The sequence below is a fragment of the Gorilla gorilla genome, chromosome 1, assembly GCF_029281585.2.
Source record: "Gorilla gorilla gorilla isolate KB3781 chromosome 1, NHGRI_mGorGor1-v2.1_pri, whole genome shotgun sequence".
NCBI classification, from domain to species: Eukaryota; Metazoa; Chordata; class Mammalia; order Primates; family Hominidae; genus Gorilla; species Gorilla gorilla.
This window is the reverse complement of record NC_073224.2, coordinates 37,680,388-37,705,355: the sequence shown is the minus strand read 5'-3', so window position 1 is coordinate 37,705,355 and position 24,968 is coordinate 37,680,388. Positions and strand designations below refer to the sequence as shown.

Sequence of the window (24,968 nt, the reverse complement as noted above, 5' to 3'; positions counted from 1 at the left end):
CCGGGCTGCCAATCCTGTGGTCTGGAGTGGGAACTTGTGGTGCCCTTCCTGGGCCTGCCTATGGCTGCTTCTCCTCTGAGGCCAATAAAAGCCCTGGGATCAGCCAAAGCTGAACAGACCATGGGACGACCAGCTGTAGAGAGGAGCTACCTTCTCTGCTGAGAGCAGAACACTTGTTGGGATGACCAGCTGTAGAGAGGAGCTACCCTCTGCTGTGAGCTGAACACTCGAACGGACACCCTGGCTGTGGAAAGGAGCTGCCCCCTGGGAGTCTCCTCTGAGCTATTCCATGGCTCAATAAAGCTTGCTCACCCTCCGTTTGTCTGAGTACCTCATTCTTCCTGGTCACAGGACAAGAACTTGGGACCCACCAAATGGTGAGGCTAAAAGAGTTGTAACACAAACAGGGCTGAAACATGCCCCTTGCTCACCATGTTGTGGGTGAAGAGAAGATCTGTGGCTCTCTGGGGAGCCCCAACCTGGGAGCTCCCCAGGCCAGGGCTGTGACTCCCTCTTTGGGGCCCTGTGGTTCCTGGCATCTCCAAGCTTCCAGGCACCAGTGTTCCCCAATGCCAGCTGTGGAAGCTGCTTGCCATGCGCCTTATCCAGCTGCAGCCTCACGGAGAGTCAGAGCCCGTGCTGGCACCTGGAGCTGCCTGCCCCTCTGCAGCAGCCAAGGTGTCTGACTGTGCAGTGGCCAGACCCCAGAGTCAGCTCCACGCCTGACTCATTCACACACACCTCACTGCCCCATGCCTGACTCGTCCTTGGCAAGCATAAGATCCAGGCTGGTAGCATGAGCCCAGCACAGCCTGCCAGGCTGAATGGGTGGAACGAGCCCAGTGGGCACAAGCAAAACTTGGGCAAAGGCGCCACCAGCCACAGAGGTTACCAGCCAGAAAAGCAACACTCCAAAGATCCCGTAACGAAACCGTATGAGGAAATAAAGAATTCTAGTAAAGGTAACTACCTAGGTAAATATTAAAGTCGGTATAGGCCAGATGCAGTGGCTCATGCCTGTAATCCCAGCACTTTGGGAGGCCGGGGCAGATCACCTAAGGTCAGGAGTTCGTGACCAGCCCGGTCAACGCGGTGAAACCTCGTCTGTACTAAAAATATAAAAATTAGCCAGGCATAGTAGCGGATGCCTGTAATCCTAGCTACTCGGGAGGCTGAAGCCAGAGAATTGCTTGAACCTAGGAGGTGGAGGTTGCAGTGAGCCAAGATCGTGCCACAGCACTCCAGCCTGAGTGACAGAGCAAGACTGCATCTCAAGAAAAAAAAAAATACAACTACATAAAACTGTAATTATAAATCTATACTGATGGGCACAATGTATAAAGCTGAATATATGACAAGAATATAGGGAGGGGAGATAAAGCTATATAACAGTAAGGTTTTTGTATACTATTGAAACTAAGTTGGTATTAATTCAACCAGATTGTTATAAATTAAGATGTTAATTTTACTTTCCTGGGCAATCATTAAGAAATTAACTTTACAAAAATGCAAATCAAAATGACAATCATTTGATTGTGGCTGAGCGAGGTGGCTCACATCTGTAATCCCAACACTTTGGAAGGCCAAGGCAGGCCTGAGCAACACAGCAAAATCCCATGACTACAAAAAATGGAAAAAATTAGCTGGGTGTGGTGGCATGCATCTGTTGGTTCCAGCTACGTGGCAGGCTGAGGTAGGAGGATCACTTGAGTCCAGGAGATCAAGGCTGCAGTGAGCCATGATCGGGCCACTGCATGCCAGCCTGAGTGACACAGTGAGACGCTGTCTCAAAAAAAAAAAAAAAGAAAAAGGTATTACTTCACACCCACTAAAATGGCTGTAATTAAAAAACAAAAGAGAAATTAACTGTTGGGGGGAATACAGAGAAATCTGAACCTTCAATACATTGCTGGTACAAATGTAAAATGTTGCAGCAGCTGGAGGGAACAGTTCAGTGATTCTTCAAAAAGTTAAATACTGAATTATATGACCCAGCAATTCTGTAACAGCAGAATCAATTCAATCTGGTTCAACCTTTGTGAAACAAAGTTCTGAGTGGTTTCTCAGTGCAGCCAACCCCCAGGTTGCAAGTTACATAACCTAAGCATGCCCAGATGAGCCAAGTGTGCCCCATTGGTGACTTAGGAGCCAGGAGGAATGAAAAAGTCAGTCACAAGCAGAACCAAAGTGCTTGGATCAAGGAACAGGGACCAAATTCAGAAACAAGGAGTACCCTATTTTGTTGCAGTACAGACTTAAGAGCCAAGGACCCTCAGCATGACCCAATCAGATCATATCTCATTGCATTTTTCCATTTTTTTTTTTTTTTGATGGAGTCTTACTTTGTCTCCCAGGCTGGAGTGCAGTGGCGCGATCTCAGCTCATTGCAACCTCCACTTCCCAAGTTCAAGTGATTCTCCTGCCTCAGCGTCCCAAGCAGCTGGGACCACAGGTGTGCATCACCATGCCTGGCTAATTTTTGTATTTTTAGTAGAGATGAGGTTTCACCATGTTTGTTAGGTTGGTCTCGAACTCCTGACCTCAAGTGATCCACCTGCCTGGGCCTCCCAAAGTGTTGAGATTATAGGCATGAGCCACCACGCCTGGTCTACCTCATTGCATTTTCCTATCTTCCTCATTGTAACTATCTGCCTATAAAACCTGTCCCCATTCTCCAGCTCAGGGAGACAGATTTGAGCATGCCAAGTCAACTTTGCAATAAAGGTTTCTATTTTCTCAAAAGCAAGTGCCATGGTATTGTCACTGGTGGAGGGTCTTGACTAGGTTGTCAAGGTCTTGACGAGTTGTCCAGGTTCTTGGTGTGTTGAACAAAGAATTGAGCAAAATGCACAAACAAAGCAACAAAAGAATGAAGCAATGAAGCACTGATTTATTGAAGCGAAAGTACATGCCACAGAGCGGAGTGGGCTTGAGCAAGCAGCTCAAAAGCTCCTGGTTGCAAAATCTTCTGGGGTTTAAGTACCCTTTAGAAGTTTCCTATTGGTTACACCCTATGTAGATGAAGACTTGGCCCCCGACCAATTGGAAGCTGAAGTAAGTTACACTCTATGCAAATAAAGACTTGGCCTGCGACTAATCAGAAGCCGAAGTGAAGGCTCCCTGTCTCCACACCCTATTCTCCTGCCTCAGTATTGGCTTCTATGCCTATCAGGCAGTGAGCCCTTGCTCCATAATAATTCCACTCCTGGGTGTACTGTATACCCCACAGAACTGAAACTTAAAGTGGAAATAACCCAACTGTCTATCAGGTGATGAACTGATAACTAAAATGGGATATATCTATACCACAGAATATTACTCAGCAATGAAAAGGAATGAAGTATTAATAAATGCTATAACATGGAGAAACCTTGGACACATTATGCTAAGTGAAAGAAGTCAGACACAAAAGGTCACATATTGTATAATTCCATTTATATGAAATGTCCAAAATAGGCAAATCCATAGAAACAAAAAGTAGATTTGTGGTTTCCAGGGGCTGGGAAGAGGGGAAAACTGAAATGACTGCTTAATAGTTACAGGGTTTCTTTCTGGGCTAATGAAATGTTCTGGAACTATATAGTGGTAATGTCTGCATAACCCTGTAAACATACTAAATGCCACTGAATTGTATACTTTAAAATGAATAAAATGGTGAATTTTATGCTATGTATATTTACCTCAATTAAAAAAAATTTGCCCAGCATGGTGGCTCACACCTGTAATCCCAGCATTCTTGGAGGCTGAGGCAGAAGGATTGGTTGAGGCCAGGGGTTCGAAACCAGCCTGGGTAACACAGCAAGACCCAGTTTAAAAAAAAAAATAGCCAGCACAGTGACACATGCCTGTAATCCTAACTACTCAGGAGGCTGAGGCAGGAGGGTCACTTGAGTTCAGGAGGCTGAAGCTACAGTGAGCTATGATCACCACTGTACCCCAGCCTGGGCCACAGGAGTGAGACTTTCTTTTTTTTTTTTTTTTTGAGATGGAGTTTCACTCTTGTGGCCCAGGCTGGAGTGCAATGGCGCAATCTCATCTCACCACAACCTCTGCATCCCGGGTTCAAGCGATTCTCCTGCCTCAGCCTCCTGAGGGTTTACAGGCATGCGCTACCACACCCGGCTAATTTTTGTATTTTTAGTAGAGATGGGGTTTCTCCATGTTGGTCAGGCTGGTCTCGAACTCCTGACCTCAGGTGATCTGTCTGCCTCGGCCTCCCAAAGTGCTGGGATTATAGGCATGAGCCACCGCGCCTGGCCTGAGACCATCTTTTAAAAATAAATAAATAAATGGATAAAATCACTGAGTTACACACTTAAAATGGACCCTTTTTATTATAGGTAAATTATACCTCAATAGTGTTTTTTAAAAAATGTTAATGATACCAGGTTCTTATTCAGGAATGTTTTGGCTCTTTTCTGTCATTTTCTCTTCTGCATCAATCTTAGATTCAACTTTTAAAATTCCTCCAGATACCTATATTTGTTCAAATTAATGTTGGTTTTGAGTGACAGAAACCTGAAATAATGGTGGTTGAAACAACAAAGAAGCTTATTTTTCTCTGTTTCTGTTCCTAGAACAGGTCAACTTCTTTTCTGCTTAAGGTCTTGGCACACATGATTCTCTCTACCTCAAACTCTTCCCACTCTCCTTGTACAATTGGCTTCTGCTATACTTAAAGTCCGTACCTGTCACATTCTCAGAAAGACCTCCCTTGACCAGGGACTGAGGTAGTCTCCCTTTTTTATTTTCTTCTTTTTTTTCCATGTCAGACGTGTAATATGCACGGAACAAGGTTTGAAGGTAGCACATCTCATCCTTCTGCATGAACACCCATTCTTCACACTTAGGAACTACAAAAGGATTTGTTATTTTCTTCCCTTTTTTTGAGACAGAGTTTCGCTCTTGTTGCCCAGGATGGAGTGCAGTGGCACAATCTCAGCTCACCGCAACCTCCGCCTCCCGGATTCAAGTGATTCTCCTGCCTCAAACTCCCGAGTAGCTGGGATTACAGGCATGCACCACCACTCCTGGCTAATTTTGTATTTTTAGTAGAGACAGGGTTTCTCCATGTTGGTCAGGCTGGTCTCAAACTCCCAACCTCAGGTGATCTGCCCGCCTCGGCCTCCCAAAGTGCTGGGATTACAGGCGTGAGCCACTGCACCTGGCCTTGTTATTTTCTATCACAGTACTCTGACTATTTACTTCACAATTTTCATTCATTTACTTAACAATTATTTACTAAAAACTTTCTATATGAAAGATTCAGGCCAGGAGGAATGGCTCACGCCTGTAATCCCAGCAATTTGGGAGGTGGAGGTGGGTGGATCACTTGAAGTCAGGAGTTCGAGATCAGCCTGGCCAACATAACAAAACCCCATCTCTACTAAAAACACAAAAAAATTAGCCAGGCATGGTGGTGCATGCCTGTAATTCCAGCTACTTGGGAGGCTGAGGCAGGAGAATCGCTTGAATAGCTTGAAACCCGGGAGGTGGAGGTTGCAGTGAGCCAAGCTCACGCCACTGCACTCCAGCCTGGGTGACAGAGTGAGACTCCATCTCAAAAAATAATAATAAAAAAATAGGCAGGGCACAGTGGCTCACCCCTGTAATACCGGCACTTTGGGAGGCCGAAGCAGGCGGATCACCTGAGGTCAGGAGTTCAAGACCAGCCTGGCTAACATGGTGAAACCCCGTTTCTACTAAAAATACAAAAACTTAGCTGGGCTTGGTGGTGCACGCCTGTAATCCCAGCTACTTGGGAGGCTGAGGCAGGAGAATTGCTTGAACCGGGGAGGTGGAGGTTGCAGTAAGCCAAGATCACTCCATTGCACTCCAGCTTGGACAACAAGAGCGAAACTCTGACTCTAAATAAATAAATAAAAAGATTCTATACCATGGGCTATGAAATCCTCCTTACTTCTCATTTTTTAATTAAACATTTATTGATTTACCAGTTCATCTCCTGTCCCTCTCTAAAGGGACACTGTAGAATATAAGTTCCAAGGCCATATCTGTTTTGGTCATCACTGTTTTTTTTGACTTCGGCATAGTAACTGGTACACAGGAGACAATAAATATTTGTAGAATGAATGTATAAAATGCCAAGCTCAAAATATTATTTTCATTCTATTCAGGATTAGGAACATAAATGAGGCAATCACCTCAAAGAATGATAAACCTGATTAGAAAATGGAATTGTTAGCCATTACCAAATAAAATAAATTAAAGATTTTTTTTAATCTCAAAAAACCCAAGGCCGGGCGCAGTGGCCCACGCCTGTAATCCCAGCAGTTTGGGAGGCTGAAGCGAGCGGATCACTTGAGGTCAGGAGTTTGAGACCAGCCTGGCCAATGTGATGAAACCCTGTCTCTACCAAAAAATACAAAAGTTAGCTGGGTGTGGTGGCACGCACCTGTAGTCCCAGCTACTCAGGAGGTTGGGGTGGGAGAATCGCTTAAACCAGGGAAGTGGCCGGGAGCAGTGGCTCACGCCTGTAATCCCAGCACTTTAGGAGGCCAAGGCGGATGGATCATGAGGTCAGGAGTTCAAGACCAGCCTGGCCAAGATGATGAAACCCCATCTCTATTAAAAATACAAAAAAATTAGCTGGGTGTGATGGTGGGCACTTGCAATCCCAGCTACTCGGGAGGCTGAAGCAGAGAACTGCTTGCACTTGGGAGGCGGAGGATGCAGTGAGCTGAGATCGTGCCACTGCACTCCAGCCTGGGCGACAGAGCAAGACTACATCTCAAAAAAACAAAAACAAAAACAAAAAAACCAGGGAAGCAGAGGTTGCAGTGAGCTGAAATCATGCCACTGCACTCTAGCCTGGTCGACAGAGTGGGATGCTCTGTATTAGTCAATTTTCACACTGCTGATAAAGACATACCCAAGACTGGGTAATTTATAAAGAAAAACAGACTTAATGGACCTACAGTTCCTTGTGGCTGGGGAGGTCTCACAATCATGGTGGAAGAGTAAAGGCACGTCTTACATGATGGCAGAGGAGACAGAATTAGAGCCAAGCGAAAGAGGAAACACCTTATAAAATCATCAGATCTCATGAGACTTATTCACTACCACGAGAACAGTATGGGGGAAACCACCCCCATGATTCATTTATCTGCCACTGAGTCCTTCCTACAATTCATAAGAATTATGGAAGCCACAATTCAAGATGAGATTTGAGTGGCGACATAGCCAAACTATATAACCCTGTCTCGAAAAAGAAAAGAAAAGAACATAACAGAACAGAACTCAGTCTCCAGCTCCCAGCAAGCAGGCAGCCTCATTTTTGCATCTCAGTAAGGATCCTCTGACATGCAAACTTCATCTTTTTCTCCATGTTCCTACTATACATAGAGTGGTCATACATTGTCCAAACTAGAACCTTTTTGAGAGATAAAAGGAAGACACTGAACATGTGAATGAAAAATGGCCAGACCAAATGCAAAAATAGAACTCTGACTCACAATCTGCAGCAACCAGACCAGAAAACCAATATATCATCTACAAGTCAGACATGTAGGAAGTTAGATCACTATCACTAGCAAACAATCCAGGAACCCAGCAACAACCCCTGTAACAAATGGACCCAGATGGCAAGAACTTTATTAATAAATGATAGCTTTTCTAATTTTTGGATCTGCTGTCAACATAGGACCAAAAAGAAAACCAACTGTGTATCCCAACCAAACACATAGGATGCTCTGCTAGTTCTAGTTAGCCCACCTATAGCTTCCCTATGACAAGTCTTCAGTTAGGGCATACCTGAAGCCTTCTCCTATTCCCCACCATAAAGTTTTCCCACTCCTCTGCCTGTCTTTGAGGCTCTGCCAAAACACAAGTGATGGTGGCTGACTCCCTTGTTATAGCAAACTCTGAACAAATAGTCTTCGCCTCTTCTTATGTATTTGGTCTTCATGTATTTCCACAAAGGGGATACTAGCAATAATTTTGCTGAATCAAAAATCAGGACTGTCCTGAGCAAATCTGGACATAAATCACCCTAGTTATGAAGCACAATTAGACCAGAAGCTGTTTGCTTGTGAAATACTGTATGAGGTTTAGCAGAATAAAAGTGTGAAAGACAAAAGATAAAATATGCCACCACCACTAGGTGGGGTTACACCACCAAAGAATGGAGGATGTTTCAATTAAAAAAGGAAGTGCTTAAAGTGTATATGCACTTAGGTTACTGTTCAGTAATCTTTTTGGTTTTGATACATGATACTGTAAATCCAAACATTGGAATCAATGTAAAATGGTCTTCAGGGCAATAATTGATGAAATAATTCCAACGAGAAATGTTCAAGCATATTATCATCTAGTATTAATTCACTTTCAATTATTGCCTTCTGCACCTGAAGCAGTAGTGAGATGAACAACACATTCCCTGCCTTTAAGAAGGAGGTGGCTGGGTGCAGTGGCTCATGCCTGTAATCCCAGCACTTTGAGAGGCCGAGGCAGGCGAATCACGAGGTCAGGAGTTCAAGACCAGCCTGGCCAATATGGTGAAACCCCGTCTCTACTAAAAATACAAAAATTAGCTGGGCATGGTGGCGTGCACCTGGAGTCCCAGCTACTTGGGAGGCTGAGGCAGAAGAATCGCTTGAACCCGGGAGGCAGAGGTGACAGTGAGCCAAGAATGTACCACTGCACTCTAGCCTGGCAACATAGTGAGACTCCACCTAAAAAAAGAAGAAGAAGAAGAAGAAGAAGAAGAAGAAGGCAGCATTCTAGAGTACTTCAAGTTTACATATGAATGGCTGGTTACATAATTTGTAAGACCCAGTGCAAAATGAAAATAAGGGACAGCTTATTCAGAAAGCATTTCAAGATGGCAACAGTACAGCATTAAACCACCTGTGGGGCCCTTCTGAGCACAGGGCCCTGTGTGACTGCACAGGTCACATACCCATGAAGTCAACCCTAAGTGTAGGATAGTATTCTATGACAAATTATAGACTAATAAACTATATTGCCTAGTACATGTCATGATACTACTAGGTCTTTCAATGTGGTTGTTTATTTGTTCGTTTTTTTGAGATGGAGTTTTGCTCTTGTTGCCCAGGCTAGAGTGCAATGGCACAATCTCAGCTCGCTGCAACCTCTGCCTCCCAGGTTCAAGTGATTCTCCTGCCTCAGCCTCCCAAGTAGCTAGGATTACAGGCATGCGCCACCACACCCGGATAATTTTGTATTTTTAATAGAGACAGGGTTTCACCACATTGGTCAGGCTAGTCTTGAACTCCTGACCTCAGGTGATCCACCTGCCTCTGCCTCCCAAAGTGCTGGTAGTATAGGCATGAGCCACCATGCCTGGCCTCAGTGTGTTTTCATTCTATGTTGGACATTTGGCATGCACAGAATTACATTTCATTTTAAAAATTACTGAGCATTGACTACATTTGTACTATATGCTGTAGGGAATCTTTGCTAACATTTAATCAAGCACATAAATACCTAATCTAATTTTTTAAATGTCATAAAAAGTTAGTTATAATTCTTCCACTTTTCCGCACAAGCCTAAAGCGCAGAGCAGAGACTGAAACTGGTAGGCACTCAGTAAACACTTGTTGAATGAATGCAAGAAGGCTGGAAAGTCCAATATCAAGGAGTTGTTATTTGGTGAGGGCCTTCTTGCTGTGTCATCCCATGGCAAAAGGCAGAATGGCAACAAAAGAGCCAAATTTTATTCAGCCTTAAAAGTGAAGGAAAGGCCAGGTGCGGTGGCTTATACCTGTAATCCCAGCACTTCAGGAGGCCAAGGCAGGTGGATCACCTCAGGTCAGGAGTTGGAGATCAGCCTGGCCAACATGGCAAAATGCCATTTCTACTAAAAATACAAAAAATTAGCTGGGTGTGGTGGCACACACCTGTAGTCCCAACTACTCGGGAGGCTGAGGTGGTAGAATCTCTTGAACCCAGGAGGCGAAGGTTGCAGTGAGCTGAGATTGCGCCACTGCACTCCAGCCTGGGCAGCAGAGCAAGACTCCGTATCAAAAAAAAAAAAAAAAAGAAAGAAAAGAAAGAAGGAAATTCTAACACATGCTATATGAGGGCATTAAGCTAAGAAACAAGCCAGTCACAAAAGTCAAATACTGGAAGATTCCACTTATATGAGGAAGTTAGTGTAGTCAAAATCATAAAGACAGTAAGTAGAATGGTAGTTGCCAGGGGCTGCGGGGAGGGAGGAATGGGAAGTTATTTTTTAATTAGTATAGAGTTTTAGTTGTACAAGATGAAGAGAGTTCTGGAACTAGATGGCAGTGATGGTTGCATATTATGAATGTATTATCACTAAACTGCACACTTTAAAATGTTTAAGATGGTGAATGTTCTTATATTTTACAACTAAAAAAATAAAAAATAAAACTACACATAGTGAAGAAGTAGGAAATGAAGTTGCAACCAAAGGGATCAATATTTTGAGTGGGAAATCTAATACTTAATTCAGTGCTAATTTTTATATTTTTAGTAGAGACAAGGTTTCACCATGTTGGCCAGGCTGGTCGTGAACTCCTGACCTCAAGTGATCTGCCTGCCTCGGCCTCCCAAAGTGCTGGGATTACAGGTGTGAGCCACCGTGCCCGGCCTCACGCCCTTCTCTTAATTCCATTTTCTCTCCCCTCTGCCCCTTAATACACTGCACTTAACCTTGTCATAAGCCAAGTAGGACCTGAAATAAGAATACTCAAAACACGGTTGAAATAAACAAGAAGACAGAAACTAAAGCCAGCATTTTTTTTTTTTTTAATGCTTGGTAACTGTCCCTTTGTGTCTCCCTAAGTGCAGGATAAACTTCTTGGAGCAAATACAAACGTTTGATAAAATTCTGGGCCAAGGAGTCTTGCACTGGATATATTCAACAAATTACCTGCCGATGATAACACCGTAAGTCAAACGAGTTCTAAAAGTAACAAATGACTTAAGTTATCTGGATAAATCCGTCCTTCCTTTTCTTTTTCACCTAGCCCTTTTGTCGGGCCTCTAAAATGTAAGCTAACTACGTGGGAAAGCAAGCAGCGGCTGGTGGTGTGTTTTTACCCTGATTTTATCACTCCAAGTATCTACCGTGGCTGGTTTTGCGAAGACTAGCTTTGTATCAGAATGAGGTGTGGCTGGAACGCCTGAGGAAAGGAAACCAAGTTTTCCAGAGGACGCCGTTGACAGCGTCTCCGCACACCGCGCCGGGGTAGGAACTTCCTCCCGCCTGGTTCGCCCAGAGGGGAACCAATAAAGTTGAGCGCGTTCAAAGGGGTCCTAATCTTCCAGGGTCCACTGGGCAGGCCTGCAAAATAAGGCCCCTAGAAACTCCCTGAGGTTTTCAAGTCTTCTCCCTCTCCTCGAAGTTTTTTCCCCTTCATTCGCATTACTTTTATTCTGACGGAAACGGCGCGGGCTAGGCCCCAGGAGGGGCGCATTTCAGGTGCAACTGGCCCGGCGATCGCGGCGGGCAACCCCTACGAGGCCCCCGGTTGACTAGGAGCTGGCGGTCCGAGCTGTGGCTTGGAAGACCGACGCGATGAAGCCCAGACCTGCAGGGTTCGTGGATAATAAACTCAAGCAGCGAGTCATCCAGGTGTGTATTCTGCACCGCTTGGCCTCGCCAAGGGCCGCGATCGCTGCCCCAGGGTGCCACTCCCCTTTTGTAGGGTGGCATCCAGGTGGAACTCAACTAGTCTTCTTTCCCCAGTCTGGGTCTGGGCGTGCGTCTGTTCCTCCTTAGTTGGTGGTGCCGGGGCCTTCCCTACCCACGTTGGTGCGGAGTCTCAGGGAGAAGCCGAGGATGGTGGGAGGGTGCAGCTTGGTAGGGCTGCCCAAGTTGTCTGGTCGTCTTCAGCGCAGATCATTCAGTAGAGTGGAGGTAGCCTTTGAATTTTAACCTCTTTGGCTTGTGAAGTTAGCACAGGAATGGTCTTCAAACGTTCGCATTGTAAGAGGTCCTTGAGAAGGGGTGGCATAAATAATATGTTAATTTCCGTTCTCAAGGAACTTACACACTAAAACGAGGTAACATGGGTCTGGCAACAGTAACAGGCACTTTGCCTACGGTTTTCTCATTTTCATGACCATCAGTAAAAAGCAGTGTGTGGCAAATACCTTAGAATGTAAGCAAGCAGTCTGAGTTAAAAGGTGGGAGAGAATTTTCTTCACTTAGGAATTTGTGAGCTACACATTCTCCTTGTTTTTCTTTCACTTCACCAGCCCCTAAACAATCTCCTTTTCGGACCCATCTTTTCCTACCAACTTGTAAATGTTGGAAGTGCTCTGTGCCACTGTTCTCTTACCTCCCCTTCCTCCTCTTTCCTCATACACTTTTCTTACCGATCCATACTTCCTATGTGATCTCATTTAGTGTAATAACCTTTGAGTAGTATCTACATATTCTATTATCTATGTATTTCTTTCATTTTATTTTTATTTTTCTGAGACATAGTCTCGCTCTTTTGCCTAGGCTAGAGTGCAGTGGCTGTTTATGGGCACAATCATAACTCACTGCACCCTCGGCCTCCCTGACTCAAGTGATCCTCCCTCCTCAGCCTCCCCAGTAGCTGGGACTACAGGTGTGCACCACCACACCTGGCTAATTTATTATTATTATTATTATTTGTAGAGACGGGGTTCCACTATGTTACTCTGGCTGGTCTCTAACTCCTGGGCTCAAGCAATCGGGCCTCAGCCTCCCAAAGAGCTGGGATTACCGGTGCAAGCTGCTGCACTGGCTTCTGTATATTTATGACTGCTAACTTTATATCTCCAGTCCAGATTTTATCTTGAAGTACAGATTGATATATCCAGCTGCCTAGTCAGCATATCTCCAAATTAAAATGGCCAAGTGGAACTTGTGATTTTTTCTTCCTTCAAATCTGCCCTTTCTTAGTGTTCTGTATCTCAGTAAATGATACTACCGTTCATCCTGTTGTTAAGGCCAAAAACCTTAAGGATCATTCTGAGTCTTTCATTTCCTATATACCATCTGTCAACAGCCTGGTTGGCTTTACTTTCAAAATGTATTCCAAGTACTTCTTACTGTCTTTCCCTGTAACCATCTTAGTCCAAACCATCATCTCTACCTTATACTATTACAATAGCCTCCTAACTGATCTCTCTGATTCTGCTTTTACCTAAAGCCTATTCCCCACAGAGCAGCCAGAGACATCTAATTTTTTTTTTTTTTTCTGCTCACTGCAACCTCTGCCTCCTGGGTTCAAGTGATTCTCCTGCCTCAGCCTCCCGAGTACGTGGGATTACAAGTGCATGCCATCACGCCTGGCTAATTTTTGTATTTTTAGTAGGGATAGGATTTCACCATGTTGGCCAGGCTAGTCTCGAACTCCTGACCTCAGGTGATCTGCCCGCCTCAGCCTCCCAAAGTGCTGGGATTACAGGCGTGGCCAAGACATCCTTTTAAAGGGAAAAATCGGGCTAGGGGAGGGATAGCATTAGGAAAAATACCTAATGTAGATGACGGGTTGATGGGTGCAGGAAACCACCATGGCACCTGTATACCTATGTAACAAACCCACATGTTCTGCACATGTGTCCCAGAACTTAAAGTATAATTTAAAAAAAAGGGGGGGGGGGGAATCAGAGCTTGCCATAGCCCTGCTCAAAACCTTTCAGTGGAGTCACAGACATCTAGAGTAAAACCCAGTCTAAAAAGCCCTGCATATTCTGGTCTCTGTTGTCCTAGTTTACTTTTCCTCTCCTGTCCCAACCACACAGACCTTCTCAAACATGCCAAGCACAGGACCTTTGTTCTCGTTCAGTCACTCTGAATTACTCTTCCTCTGGATGTTCCCGCGTCCCACAACTTGCTCCTTCACTTTATTCAGGTTTCTGAGCAGTGACTCCTAATTACTGGGTCTAGTGGCCTCTTCACTGTCCTCACACTTGACTCTTTTCAGCGTTTGACATTATCAGTTTTCCTCTATAGCTTTCACTTTGGTTCATTATAAAAGTACTTATTCTAAATGCTTAAGACCAAAAAATGTTTCAGATTGATTTTTTTCAGGTTTTGGAATGTTTGCATATACATAATGAGATATTTGGGGATGGGACCCAAGTTAAACATGAAGTTTATTTATGTTTCATATACACCTTACACACATAGCCTGAAGATAGTCTTACACAATATTTTAAATAAATGTTCACTTAGCTATATATTTAATTTAATTTTAATTTTTTATTTTTGAGACTGGGTCTAGCTCTGTCACCCAGGCTGGAGTGCAGTGGTGTGAACACTGCTCACTGCCATCTCAAACTCGTGGGGTCAAGTGATTCTCCCACCTCAGCCTCCCATGTAGCTGGGACCACAGGTATGCACCACCATGTCTGGCTAATTTTAAAATTTTTTGTAGAGATGAGATCTTACCACCTTGCCCAGGCTGGTCTCGAACACCTGGACTGAAGCAATCCTCCCGCCTTGGCCTCTCAAAGTGCTGGGATTACGGGTGTGAGCCACCACGCCCGGGCTTATTTATGTATTTATTTTTGAGATAAGGTCTTGTTCTGTTATCCAGGCTGGAGTGCAGTGACTCGATCATAGCTCACTGCAACCTCTAAGTCTGGGCTTAAGCGATCTCCCACCTTGGCCTTCCAAAATGCTGGGAGTATAAGCACAAGCCACCACATCCAACCAACTTTTTAATTTTTTTGTAGAGATGAGGTCAAACTTTGTTGCCCAGGGTGGTCTCAAACTCCTGGGCTCCCAAAGTGTTGGGATTACAGGTATGAGCCACCACGCCCAGCCAAAAGGTGATTTAATGTTGAAACTAAATTGCCTCAAGCTAGTAGTTCTGCAGTATCTGACAGATGTCAAATATCACTGTGTTCCTTGAAGTTTACAATATCCCCTCCTACCCTTATGAGTTTATTGCAGTGTTCTGGGGTGTTTGGAAACCTAGGATATTAGTAAGTAAGCCCTCACTTACTGCCTTATAACTATTCTAATAATTATTAGTGTTGTATTATAGTGATTAATGTTAATTAAATTTTCTGATTTCATACTTGACAATTATTTGGTTACTTTTATTTATGTTTCTGGTACACTTTATTAACCTGAAGAGTTTATCTTAAAGTATAATGTGTTCAGATAGCTCAATCTGTTGATTAAAATCACTGAGTTTGAAATGTTGAGTGTTTTGTATTTGTTATATTTTCTGTTTTAGTACCTTACCAGTAACAAATGTGGCAAATATGTGGACATTGGAGTCTTAGCGTCTGATTTACAAAGAGTGTACAGGTAAATAAATATAGTTTCCAGATCCTTGGATTTTTATGTCTCCTTTACCATTTTAAAAGTTTATATCCTGCTTAAATTTCCAGTTGATATCAATAGCTGCTGGCATTAGTTCACCAATCCATAATCTTGGAACTCAATTCGGTTATGCAAACATTTATCAAATACCTATTATGTGCAGTAAAATGTCTTTTGTACTGTGGGAAATGGGTCACTGCTTATCTTTTAGTACCTGACAGTCTGGTCAAGAGATAAAGATGTTATTATATCACTTCCTTTCCTGCTTCATTAGAAAATTAAAACCGGGCCAGGCATAATGGCTCATGCCTGTAATCTCAACACTTTGGGAGGCTGAGGTGGGAGGATGGCTTAAGCCCAGGAGTTTGAGACCAGCCTGGGCAACATGGTGAAACCCCATCTGTACAAAAAATATACAAAAATTTGCCAGGCTTGGTGGCATGCACCTGTGGTCCCACCTAGTTGGGAGGCTGAGGTGGGAGGATCACTTGAGCCCAGGAGGTCAAGGCTGTAGTGAGCTGTGGTCACGCCACTGCACTCTAACCTCAGTGACAGAATAAGATCCTGTCCCAAAAAAGAAAGAAAGAAAATTAAAACCATCACCAGCAGGTATGATCTCCCTGAGTTTCCTGACTCCTTTCTTTTTGAGACAGAATTTCGCTCTTGTTGCCCAGGCTGGAGTGCAATGGCATGACCTCAGCTCACCGCAACCTCCGCTTCCCAGGTTCAAGCAATTCTCCTGCCTCAGCTTCCCAAGTAGCTGGAATTACAGGCATGTGCCACCACACCCGGGTAATTTTGTATTTTTAGTAGAGACAGGGTTTCACCATGTTGGCCAGGCTGGTCTCGAACTCCTGACCTCAGGTGATCCGCCCACCTTGGACTCCCAAAGTGCTGGGATTACAGACGTGAGCCACAGCGCCCAGCCTCTTTTTTTTTTTTTAATACAGTTTTTATTTTTATTTTTTGTGGAGACAGGACCTTCTGTATTTGCCCAGGTTGGTCTTGAACACCTGACCTCAAGTGATCCTTCCACCTTCACCTCCCTAAGTGCTAGGATGACACGCATGAGCCACCATGCCCAGCCAGCTTCCTGAGTCTTTTTTTTTTCCTGAGACGGAGTCTTTCTCTGTCGCCCAGGTTGGAGTGCAGTGGCGCGATCTCGGCTCACTGCAAGCTCTGCCTCCTGGGTTTAAGCGATTCTCCTGCCTCAGCCTCCTGAGTAGCTGGGATTACAGGCGTGCGCTAACCACACCCAACTAATTTTTGTATTTTTAATAGAGATGGGGTTTCATCATGTTGGCCAGGCTGGTCTTGAACTCCTGACCTAAGGTGATCCGCCTACCTCAGCCTCCCAAAGTGCTGCGGTTATAGGTGGGGGCCACCGCACCTGGCCAAGAATACCTTAATTATTTCTAAAGGCTCTATCTCCAAATGCAGTCATATTCAGAGGTACTGGGGGTTAGGACATCAACATAAGAATATAAGGGAAACACAGTTCAGCTTATTGTACTCTGTCCTGTGGCTCCCAAAATTCATGGCCTTCTCATCTGCAGATACATTCATTCCATTCCACAAGCCCCAAAAGTCTTAACTCATGTTAGCATCACCTCTTAAGTCCAAACTCTTATCTCAATATCATCTACATCAGGCCAGATGCAAGGACTCACACCTATAATCCCAGCGTTTTGAGGGGCCATTGGCTTAAGGCCATAGAGTTCAAGACCAACTTGGGGAACATAGTGAGACCCCATCTCTACAAAATGAAAATAGAAATAATTAGCTGGGCATGGTGGCCTGAACCTGTTGTAGTCCTTGCTACTCGAGAGGCTGAGGTGGGAGGATCGCTTGAGCCCAGGAGTTCAAGGTTGCAGTGAGCTATGATTGCACCAGTGCACTCCAGCTGGGTAACAGAGCAAGACCCTGTCTCTAAAAATAAAATAAATAAAAATAATGTTATCTAAATTAATTGGTAATGGCTGAGATTCAAGGTATGATTTATCCTGGGGCAAAATTCCTCTTCATCTATCAACCTGTGAAACCAGACAAGTTATCTGCTTCCAAAATACAGGCATGTGCTATATAACAGTGTTTCAGTCAATGATGGACCTCATGTATGATGGTGATCCCATAAGATTATTATATCATATTTGTACTGTACCTTTTCTGTGTTTAGATATGTTTAAATACACAATACCATTGTGTTACAGTTGCCTATAGTATTTAGTACAATAATGTGCTGTATAGGTTTGTAGGCACAGTAGGCTATACCATGTAGTCTAGGTGTGTAATAGGCTAGCCCATCTAGGTTTGTGTAAGTATACTCTTACTTATTTTTGTTTTCACACAGTGAAAATGCTTAATGATACACTTCTCAGAATGTGTCTCCATTGTTTAGTGATGCACAATTGTACAATGGCGGGACAGGCATAGGTGTAGGTTAGACATTCATTCCTATTCTAAAAGAGAGCAATTGGAAAAAAGAAAGGGTCATGGGTCCCAAGCAAGTCTAAAACCAAGCAGGGCAAATGTCATTAGATTTTCAGGCGTTAGAATAATCCTCTTTGGCTTGATGCCCTGCCCTGTAGGCTCCGTAGGGTGGTGATCCTGCCCTGTTACCTAGGAGGAGGCAGCCCCACCTGCCGGACCTGTGCCCTCTGGGTCTGTGTTGGCAGTGGCAGCCCTGCCTTCTTTTGAGCCTCCTTAAGGGTCATTCTTCCCTTTTCTTGAAGGATAACTTGTGTTCACAGCTGGATGGTTTTATTGGCCCTGTCCTATAGAATCCTGGAAGTCCAACAGCCTTCCTTAATTTTGTCCCCATCTCGGTCCCTTCAGTCCAAGCTGGCAGTGTTTCTGTTGCTTTAACCCCATCTCTATTCCTGGCTTCTGCTGAGATGGCTGACTGGATCCATAAGTCATATGCTGGTAATTGCTTTAGCAAATTGTTGTCCCCCCACACCCTTGATATTCTCTTTAGATTATGCTTTTTCATTTTTTACAATATGGATAAACTGAGAATTTTCCAATCTTCAGGTTCTGGTTTCCTTTTTGTTGAACAATTCCTTCTTTATCTCTGTCTATACTGTAAAATTTTACTATAAGCAGCAAGGAGAAATCAGGCCACACTTCAACACTTTGCTTGGAAATGTGAGTGAAATATCTAGATTCATCACTTACAAGTTCTACTTTTAAAACAGTAAAACACAAGTCCTCTGCCACTTCGTAACATGGACTGCCTTTCTTCCAATTTCCAATATCCTGCTTCTCATTTCTGTCTGAGACCTCACCAGAAGCATCTTTAACATTCATATTTCTAATAGCATTCTCTCTCTGTGTGTATATAACTATAGAACCTTCCTGTACAGCTCTTCTCTTGTCTTTCTGAGCTCTTACCAGAATTGCCTTCCGTGTCTTTTTTTTTTGGAGATGGAGTCTCACTCTGTCACCCAGGCTGGAGTGCAGTGGCGCAATCTCAGCTCACTGCAACGTCTGCCTCCCGGGTTCAAGCGATTCTCCTGCCTCAGCCTCCTGAGTGGCTGGGACTACAGGTGCACGCCACCATGCCTGGCTAATTTTTTGTATTTTAGTAGCGACAGGGTTTCACTGTGTTACCTAGGCTGGTCTTGAACTCCTGAGCTCAGGCAATCTGCTCGCCTCATTCTCCCAACATGCTAGGATTACAGGCGTGAGCCACCACGCCCTGCGGTGTCCATATTTCTAACAGCAGTCACTTCAGAGCCATCTAGGTTTCTTCTAACATGCACCTCAAAACTCTCTGGCCTCTACTACCTAGTTCCGAAACCATTTCTACATTTTAAGGTATTTGTCACAGTAGCACTATACTTATCAATACCAAAATCTGTATTAGGAAGGAAGAAAAGAAGAGAAACTAAGACAGAAAGCTTTTTAAAACAATAGTATACCTCACTTTGGCTACCACTCAGTAGTATTTTTCCTTCCCCTGATCAGAATTTATTTAATGAGTGGTCTAAGGCCAGGGCACAGTGGCTCACACCTGTAATTTCAGCACTTAGAGAGGCTGACACAGGAGGATCGCTTGAGGCTAGGAGTTTGAGACCAGCCTGGGCAACATAGCAAGATTCTGTCTCTACCAAAAAAAAATAAAAAATTAGCGTGGCATCCACCTGTAGTCGGTCCTAGCTACTCAGGAAGTTGAGGCAGGAGGATCACTTGAGGCCAGGAATTCAAGGCTGCAGTGAGCTACGATTGCACCGCTGCACTGAAGCGTGGGTGACAGAGCAAGACCCTGTCTCTTAAAAAATAAAAATAAAGACTAAACTAAGATTGTTTCTATCCCCGCCACTCACTCCATTGAAATCTATGAGTTGTGTTTTGTTGGTAACCTTTTTTCTTAGTTGGTGGTATGACTGTTACTCAGCCAGTCACCCAGGTTAATCTATATGTTGTCCACTTCCTTCTACCTAGCCTTGAATCCCCCTGCCATGTCTATAATAAGTCACCAAGAAGCCTTGCTGTGGTCTCTTAAATATTTCATGATGCCTGTTATCTCCTTTCCCTACCATTACTATACTAGCCTAATCCAGAGCCTCATTATTTCTTGTCTAGACTACTGTTTCAGGTTTTTTTTTTTTTTTTTTTTTTGAGATGGAATCTTACTCTGTTGCTCAGGGTGGAGTGCAGCGGGGCAATCTCGGCTCACTGTAACCTCCGCCTCCCGGGTTCAAGTGACTCTCCTGCCTCAGCCTCCCAAGTAGCCAGGACTACAGGTGTACACCACCACACCCTAAAAATTTATTTAAAAATTATTACTAAAAATAATTTTTGTATTTTTAGTAGAGATGGGGTTTCACTGTGTTGGCCAGGCTGGTCTTGAACTCTTGACCTCAAGTGATCCTCCTGCCTTGGCCTCCCAAAGTGTTAGGATTATAGGCATGAGCCACTACACCTGGCCTGTTTCAGCTTTTAAACATTCTGCTTACATCCATCTGCCATCATCTCTTATCCAGGTGTTGGCAAACTATGGCCCTCAAACCAGTTCCTGCCTACCACCTTGTTTTGTATGGCCCATGAGTGAAGAATCGCTTTTACGTCTTTCTTTCTCTGTTTAATTTTTAATTATTTATTTATTTATTTTTGGGGGACACAGTCTCGCTCTATCATCCAGGTTGGAGTGCAGTGGCTCAATCTCGGCTCACTGCAGCTTCAGCCCCCTGGGCTCATCCTTCTGCCCCAGCCCCCAGATGGCTGGGACTAAGGCACATGCCACCATGCCCCGCTGATTTTTTGTATTTTTTGTAGAGATGGGGTTTTGCCATGTTGCCCAGCTGGCCTTGAACTCCTGAGCTCAAGTGATCCTCTCGCCTCAGCCTCCCAAAGTGCTAAGATTCCAGGCATGAGCCACCGTGCCAGGCCCCAAGTTGCCTTTTTAAATGGTCATGATTTAGTACAATATTTGCCTCATCTAAAACTTTGTGTTTTGATGTAATTTCACATTTAAGAAAAACTGACCCAGACCAGCTTAGACAACATAGTGAGACCCCCATTTCTACAAAAAAAATTAAAAAATTAACTAGGTGTGCTGGCACGTGTCTGTCGTCGTACCTACTTGGAGGCTGGGGTGGGAGGATTGCATGAGACCAGGAGGTTGAGGTTGTGGCAAGCTCTGATTGCACAACTACACTTCAGCCTGACTGAGTGAGACCCTGTCTCAAAAACATAAAGTTTTTTTTTTTTTCTGAGATGGAGTCTCACTCAGTCACCCAGGCTGGAGTGTGGTGGTGTGATGTCTGCCCACTGCAACCTCCACCTCCTGGGCTCAAGTGATACTCCTGCCTCAGCCTCCCAAGTAGCTGGGATTACAGGCACCCACCACCATGCCTGGCTGATTTTTGTATTTTTAGTAGAGATGGGGTTTTACCATGTTGGCCAGGCTAGTTTCGAACTCCTGACCACAAATGATCCGCCCATCTTGGCCTCCCAAAGTACTGGGATTACAAGTGTGAGCCACTGCGCTGGCACAAATTTTTATAAAGAGGAAAATGGAAAAAATAGTACAAAGAACACCCATATACTCTACCTAGAATGTCCCTTTATCCATGCATACTATCTATTCTCTAAGGACAAAGGCTTTTATTATATAACCACAGTTTATTTATTAAAACCAGAAAATGTAATCTTGATTCAGTAATATTATCGAATCTACCATTCATATTCAGAGTTTGCCTGTCTCAATAATGTTCTTTATAGCTATTATTTTATGGGAATTTTTTTTCCAGAACTGAAATCCAGCCCCTAAATTATGCTTGTTTTACTTTTTAGTTTCCTTTAATCTGCAACAGTTCCTCAACCTTTTTTTGTTTTTCATGATCTTTACATTTTTTGAAGATTACAGGTAGTTACTATAAAGAATATCCCTCAATTTGGATTTTTCTGCTGTTTCCACATGGTTGGAATCAGGTTATATGTTTTTGGAAGGAAAACCAAAGAAGCAATTTGACTTCAAAAGGCACAGAATATCTGTGTGGGGTGTTATTCGGTAATGTTAGTTTTGATCAATCCACTGTAAATTAATTTGAAATTAATAAATAATTTATAAGAATATATTTTCAGATTATACAAATATCCTGTACTCATCAAACTTTCACCTATATTTTTAGCAGATGGTCTTGCTAAAAATGTTTAACTTGAATTTAATAATGAGGAGACATAAATTCAGATTGTGGGACATTTTATAAATTAGCTGGCCTGGATCCTTCAAAAATGTCAGTGTTACATGCACAAAGGTGAAGAGATTATTACAAGTTAAAAGAGTCCAAAGAGGTACAACAACCAAGTAAATGCATGAACCTTGACTAGACTCTGGGTCAGAGAAAAACAACTATACCCTGTCTCTACTAAAAATACAAAAAAAAGCTGGGTGTGGTGGCAAGCGCCTGTAGTCCCAGCTACTCAGGAGGCTGAGGCAGGAGAATGGCGTGAACCCTGGAAGCGGAGTCTGCAGTGAGCCGAGATCGCACCACTGCACTCCAGCCTGGGCCACAGAGCGAGACTCCGTCTCAAAAAAAAAAAAAGAAAGAAAGAAAGAAAGAAAAACAACTATAAAGACCATTTTTAGGGAATAATTTGAGAAATTTTAATATGGACTGTATATTAGATAATTTATCAATATTAAATTTCTTATTTGCGCTAATTGTATTGTAGCTATGCAGATTTCCTTTTTTTTTTTTTTGAGACGGAGTCTTGCTCTGTCCCCAGGCTGGAGTGCAGTGGTGTGATCTCGGCTCACTGCAACCTCCACCTCCCGGGTTCATGGGATTCTCCTGCCTCAGCCTCCCAAGTAACTGGGACCACAAGTGTGCACCACCACACCCAGCTGATTTTTTTTTTTTTTTTTTTTTTGAGATGGAGTCTCGCTTTGTCGCCCAGGCTGCAGTGCAGTGGCGCGATCTTGGCTCACTGCAAGCTCTGCCTCCTGGGTTCACGCCATTCTGTTGCCTCAGGCTACCCAGTAGCTGGGACTACAGGCGCCCGCCACCACGCCTGGCTAATTTTTTTTTTTTTATTTTTAGAAGAGACGAGGTTTCACCGTGTTAGCCAGGCTGGTCTCGATCTCCTGACCTCATGATCCTCCCACCTCAGCCTCCCAAAGTTCTGGAATTACAGGAGTGAGCCACCGCAATTGGCTGCAGATATTTTTTTTTAAAGAGATACATGCTGAGAATTTTTGAGATGAAGGGTCTGTAACTTAGTTTCTTCTTCTTAGTTTCTTAATTTATTATTATTTTTTAGATGAGATCTTGCTCTGTTGGCCAAGCTGAGTGCATTGGCGCAATCACGGCTCACTGCAGCCTTCACCTCCCAGACTCAAGCTGTCCTCCCACCTCAGCCTCCCAAGTAGCTGGGACTACAGCCACATACTACCATACCTGGCTAATTTTTAATATTTTGTAGGGATAGGGTTTCCCTATGTTGTCAGGGATGGTCTCAAACTCCTAGGCTCAAGTGATTCTCCCACCTTAGCCTCCCAAAGTGCTGGGATTACAGGCATGAGCCACTGTGCCTGGCCTAAAACTTATTTTCAAATGGTTTTGCTCTACCCCTCCAAAAGAAATCTCTATATGCAGACAGAAGTAAAGTAAATATGGCAGTTTGAGAACACTATAGGTAAAGAATATATGAGTGTTGATTACATTATTTCTTTCATATTTTTAGTAACTTTGAAATTTTAAAATAAAAATATTTGAAGCAAAAAAGATTAGTTTAAAAAAAGGGGAAAAAATGGAGAAAGGTCACAGTAGTAAATATATAAACTTAGAAGTTTGAAAATAGGTTTATGGCAAGTGTCTATACTGTAACAATGAAATATTCATGCAAATTTATTTGATCCATTTAGATTGAACTTAATGCAAAAATATTGGTGGAGACTACTATGCTAAACTTCTTGTTTTCTTTTTTCAGTATAGACTATGGTCGAAGAAAAAGAAATGCTTTTAGGATTCAGGTAGAAAAAGGTGAGTCTTTTATTGTTAGAGCTAAATTATCAATAAAGTTATACAAACAATTGTTTTAGCTCATAGCGTTTTTCTTTTTGTTTCAGTATTTAGCATAATTAGTAGTGAGAAGGAACTTAAGAATTTAACAGAATTAGAAGATGAACATTTGGCAAAAAGGGCAAGACAAGGTGAAGAGGATAATGAGTAAGTACACCAAATGCAGGGTTTTTTTAAACCATGAACTTTATCACGTTACATTCCTGCTTGTAAAACTTTCAATGGCTCTTCATTGCCAACAAAGCCCTGTGTAATATTTACCTAACCTCTTCAGCCATATTGAATGTTCTTTATTCCCCAAAGAGATCAAATTCTCTTTGGCTGTGCCTTTGTATGGGTGGTTTTATTGAGTTAGAGTGTCATTTCCCTTTCGCAAACTCCCACACAGCCCTCAAGAATCAGTTGAAATGTTACTGCCTTTATTAGGCCTAAGACCCCTTTTTAAATGTTTCCTTAGCTTCTAGTTACAGATATTTGTTATAATCCTTATCATATCATATGGCATTGAAATTATTTGCTTACTTGTTTGCATTACCAACAGTACTGTCTCATTACCTTCTTTTTCTGCCCTAATACAACATCAGATATATAAAAAGGTGCTGATTAATTTTGTTTAAGAAATAGTATTGAGAGTTTAAAAAATAGCTTTATTGAGGTATAATTGACATCAGTAAGCTCTACTTTTTTTTTTTTTTTTTGAGATTAAGTCTCACTGTGTCACCCAGGCTGGAGTGCAGTGGCACCATCTCGGCTCACTGCAACCTCTGCCCCCGGGGTTCAAGCGATTCTCTTGCCTCAGCCTCCCAAGTAGCTGGGATTACAGTCATGTGCCACCACACCCGGCTAATTTTTTATATTTTTGGTAGAGACGGGGTTTCACCATGTTGGCCAGGCTGGTCTTGAACTCCTGACTTCTAGTGATCCGCACATCTTGGCCTCCCAAAGTGCTGGGATTACAGGCGTGAGCCATTGCGCCCGGCCAACCTCTTCATTTTTAAAGTGTACAATTTGTTAAGTTTTGACATATAGATATACTCATTGAACTATCACCATAAGCAAGATACTGAACCTTTCCATAAATATCAAAAGTCTTCTTGTTCCGCTTTGCAATTCATTTCTCCCTCCACCCCTGTTTCTAGGCAAACTTTTTTCTTTTTTTTTTTTTTTTT

At 43.3% G+C, this 24,968-nt stretch overlaps 1 protein-coding gene and 1 non-coding gene across 5 annotated transcripts in view; one reads left to right on the top strand and one right to left on the bottom strand.

The window, feature by feature from the left end:
- Positions 1-4,766: 4,766 nt before the first annotated feature.
- Positions 4,767-4,865, bottom strand: LOC115932437 (small nucleolar RNA U13). Its single transcript, XR_004068721.3, has one exon. It is a non-coding gene; the product is annotated as a small nucleolar RNA U13 (small nucleolar RNA).
- Positions 4,866-11,202: 6,337 nt separating this feature from the next.
- The window catches only part of NVL (nuclear VCP like), a 103,325-nt gene continuing 89,559 nt past the window's right edge, over positions 11,203-24,968 (top strand). For 2 of the 4 annotated variants that reach the window (XM_055372251.2, XM_019030938.3), the window contains exons 1-4: positions 11,214-11,587; positions 15,180-15,253; positions 23,708-23,760; positions 23,847-23,946. In XM_055372251.2, the coding sequence (XP_055228226.2) occupies positions 11,531-11,587; positions 15,180-15,253; positions 23,708-23,760; positions 23,847-23,946 (284 nt within the window). In that variant the 5' untranslated portion in view covers positions 11,214-11,530. Of the gene's footprint in view, positions 11,588-15,179; positions 15,254-23,707; positions 23,761-23,846; positions 23,947-24,968 lie in introns of those variants that run through there. The other 2 variants (XM_019030929.4, XM_055372246.2) reach the window with 2 other exon arrangements.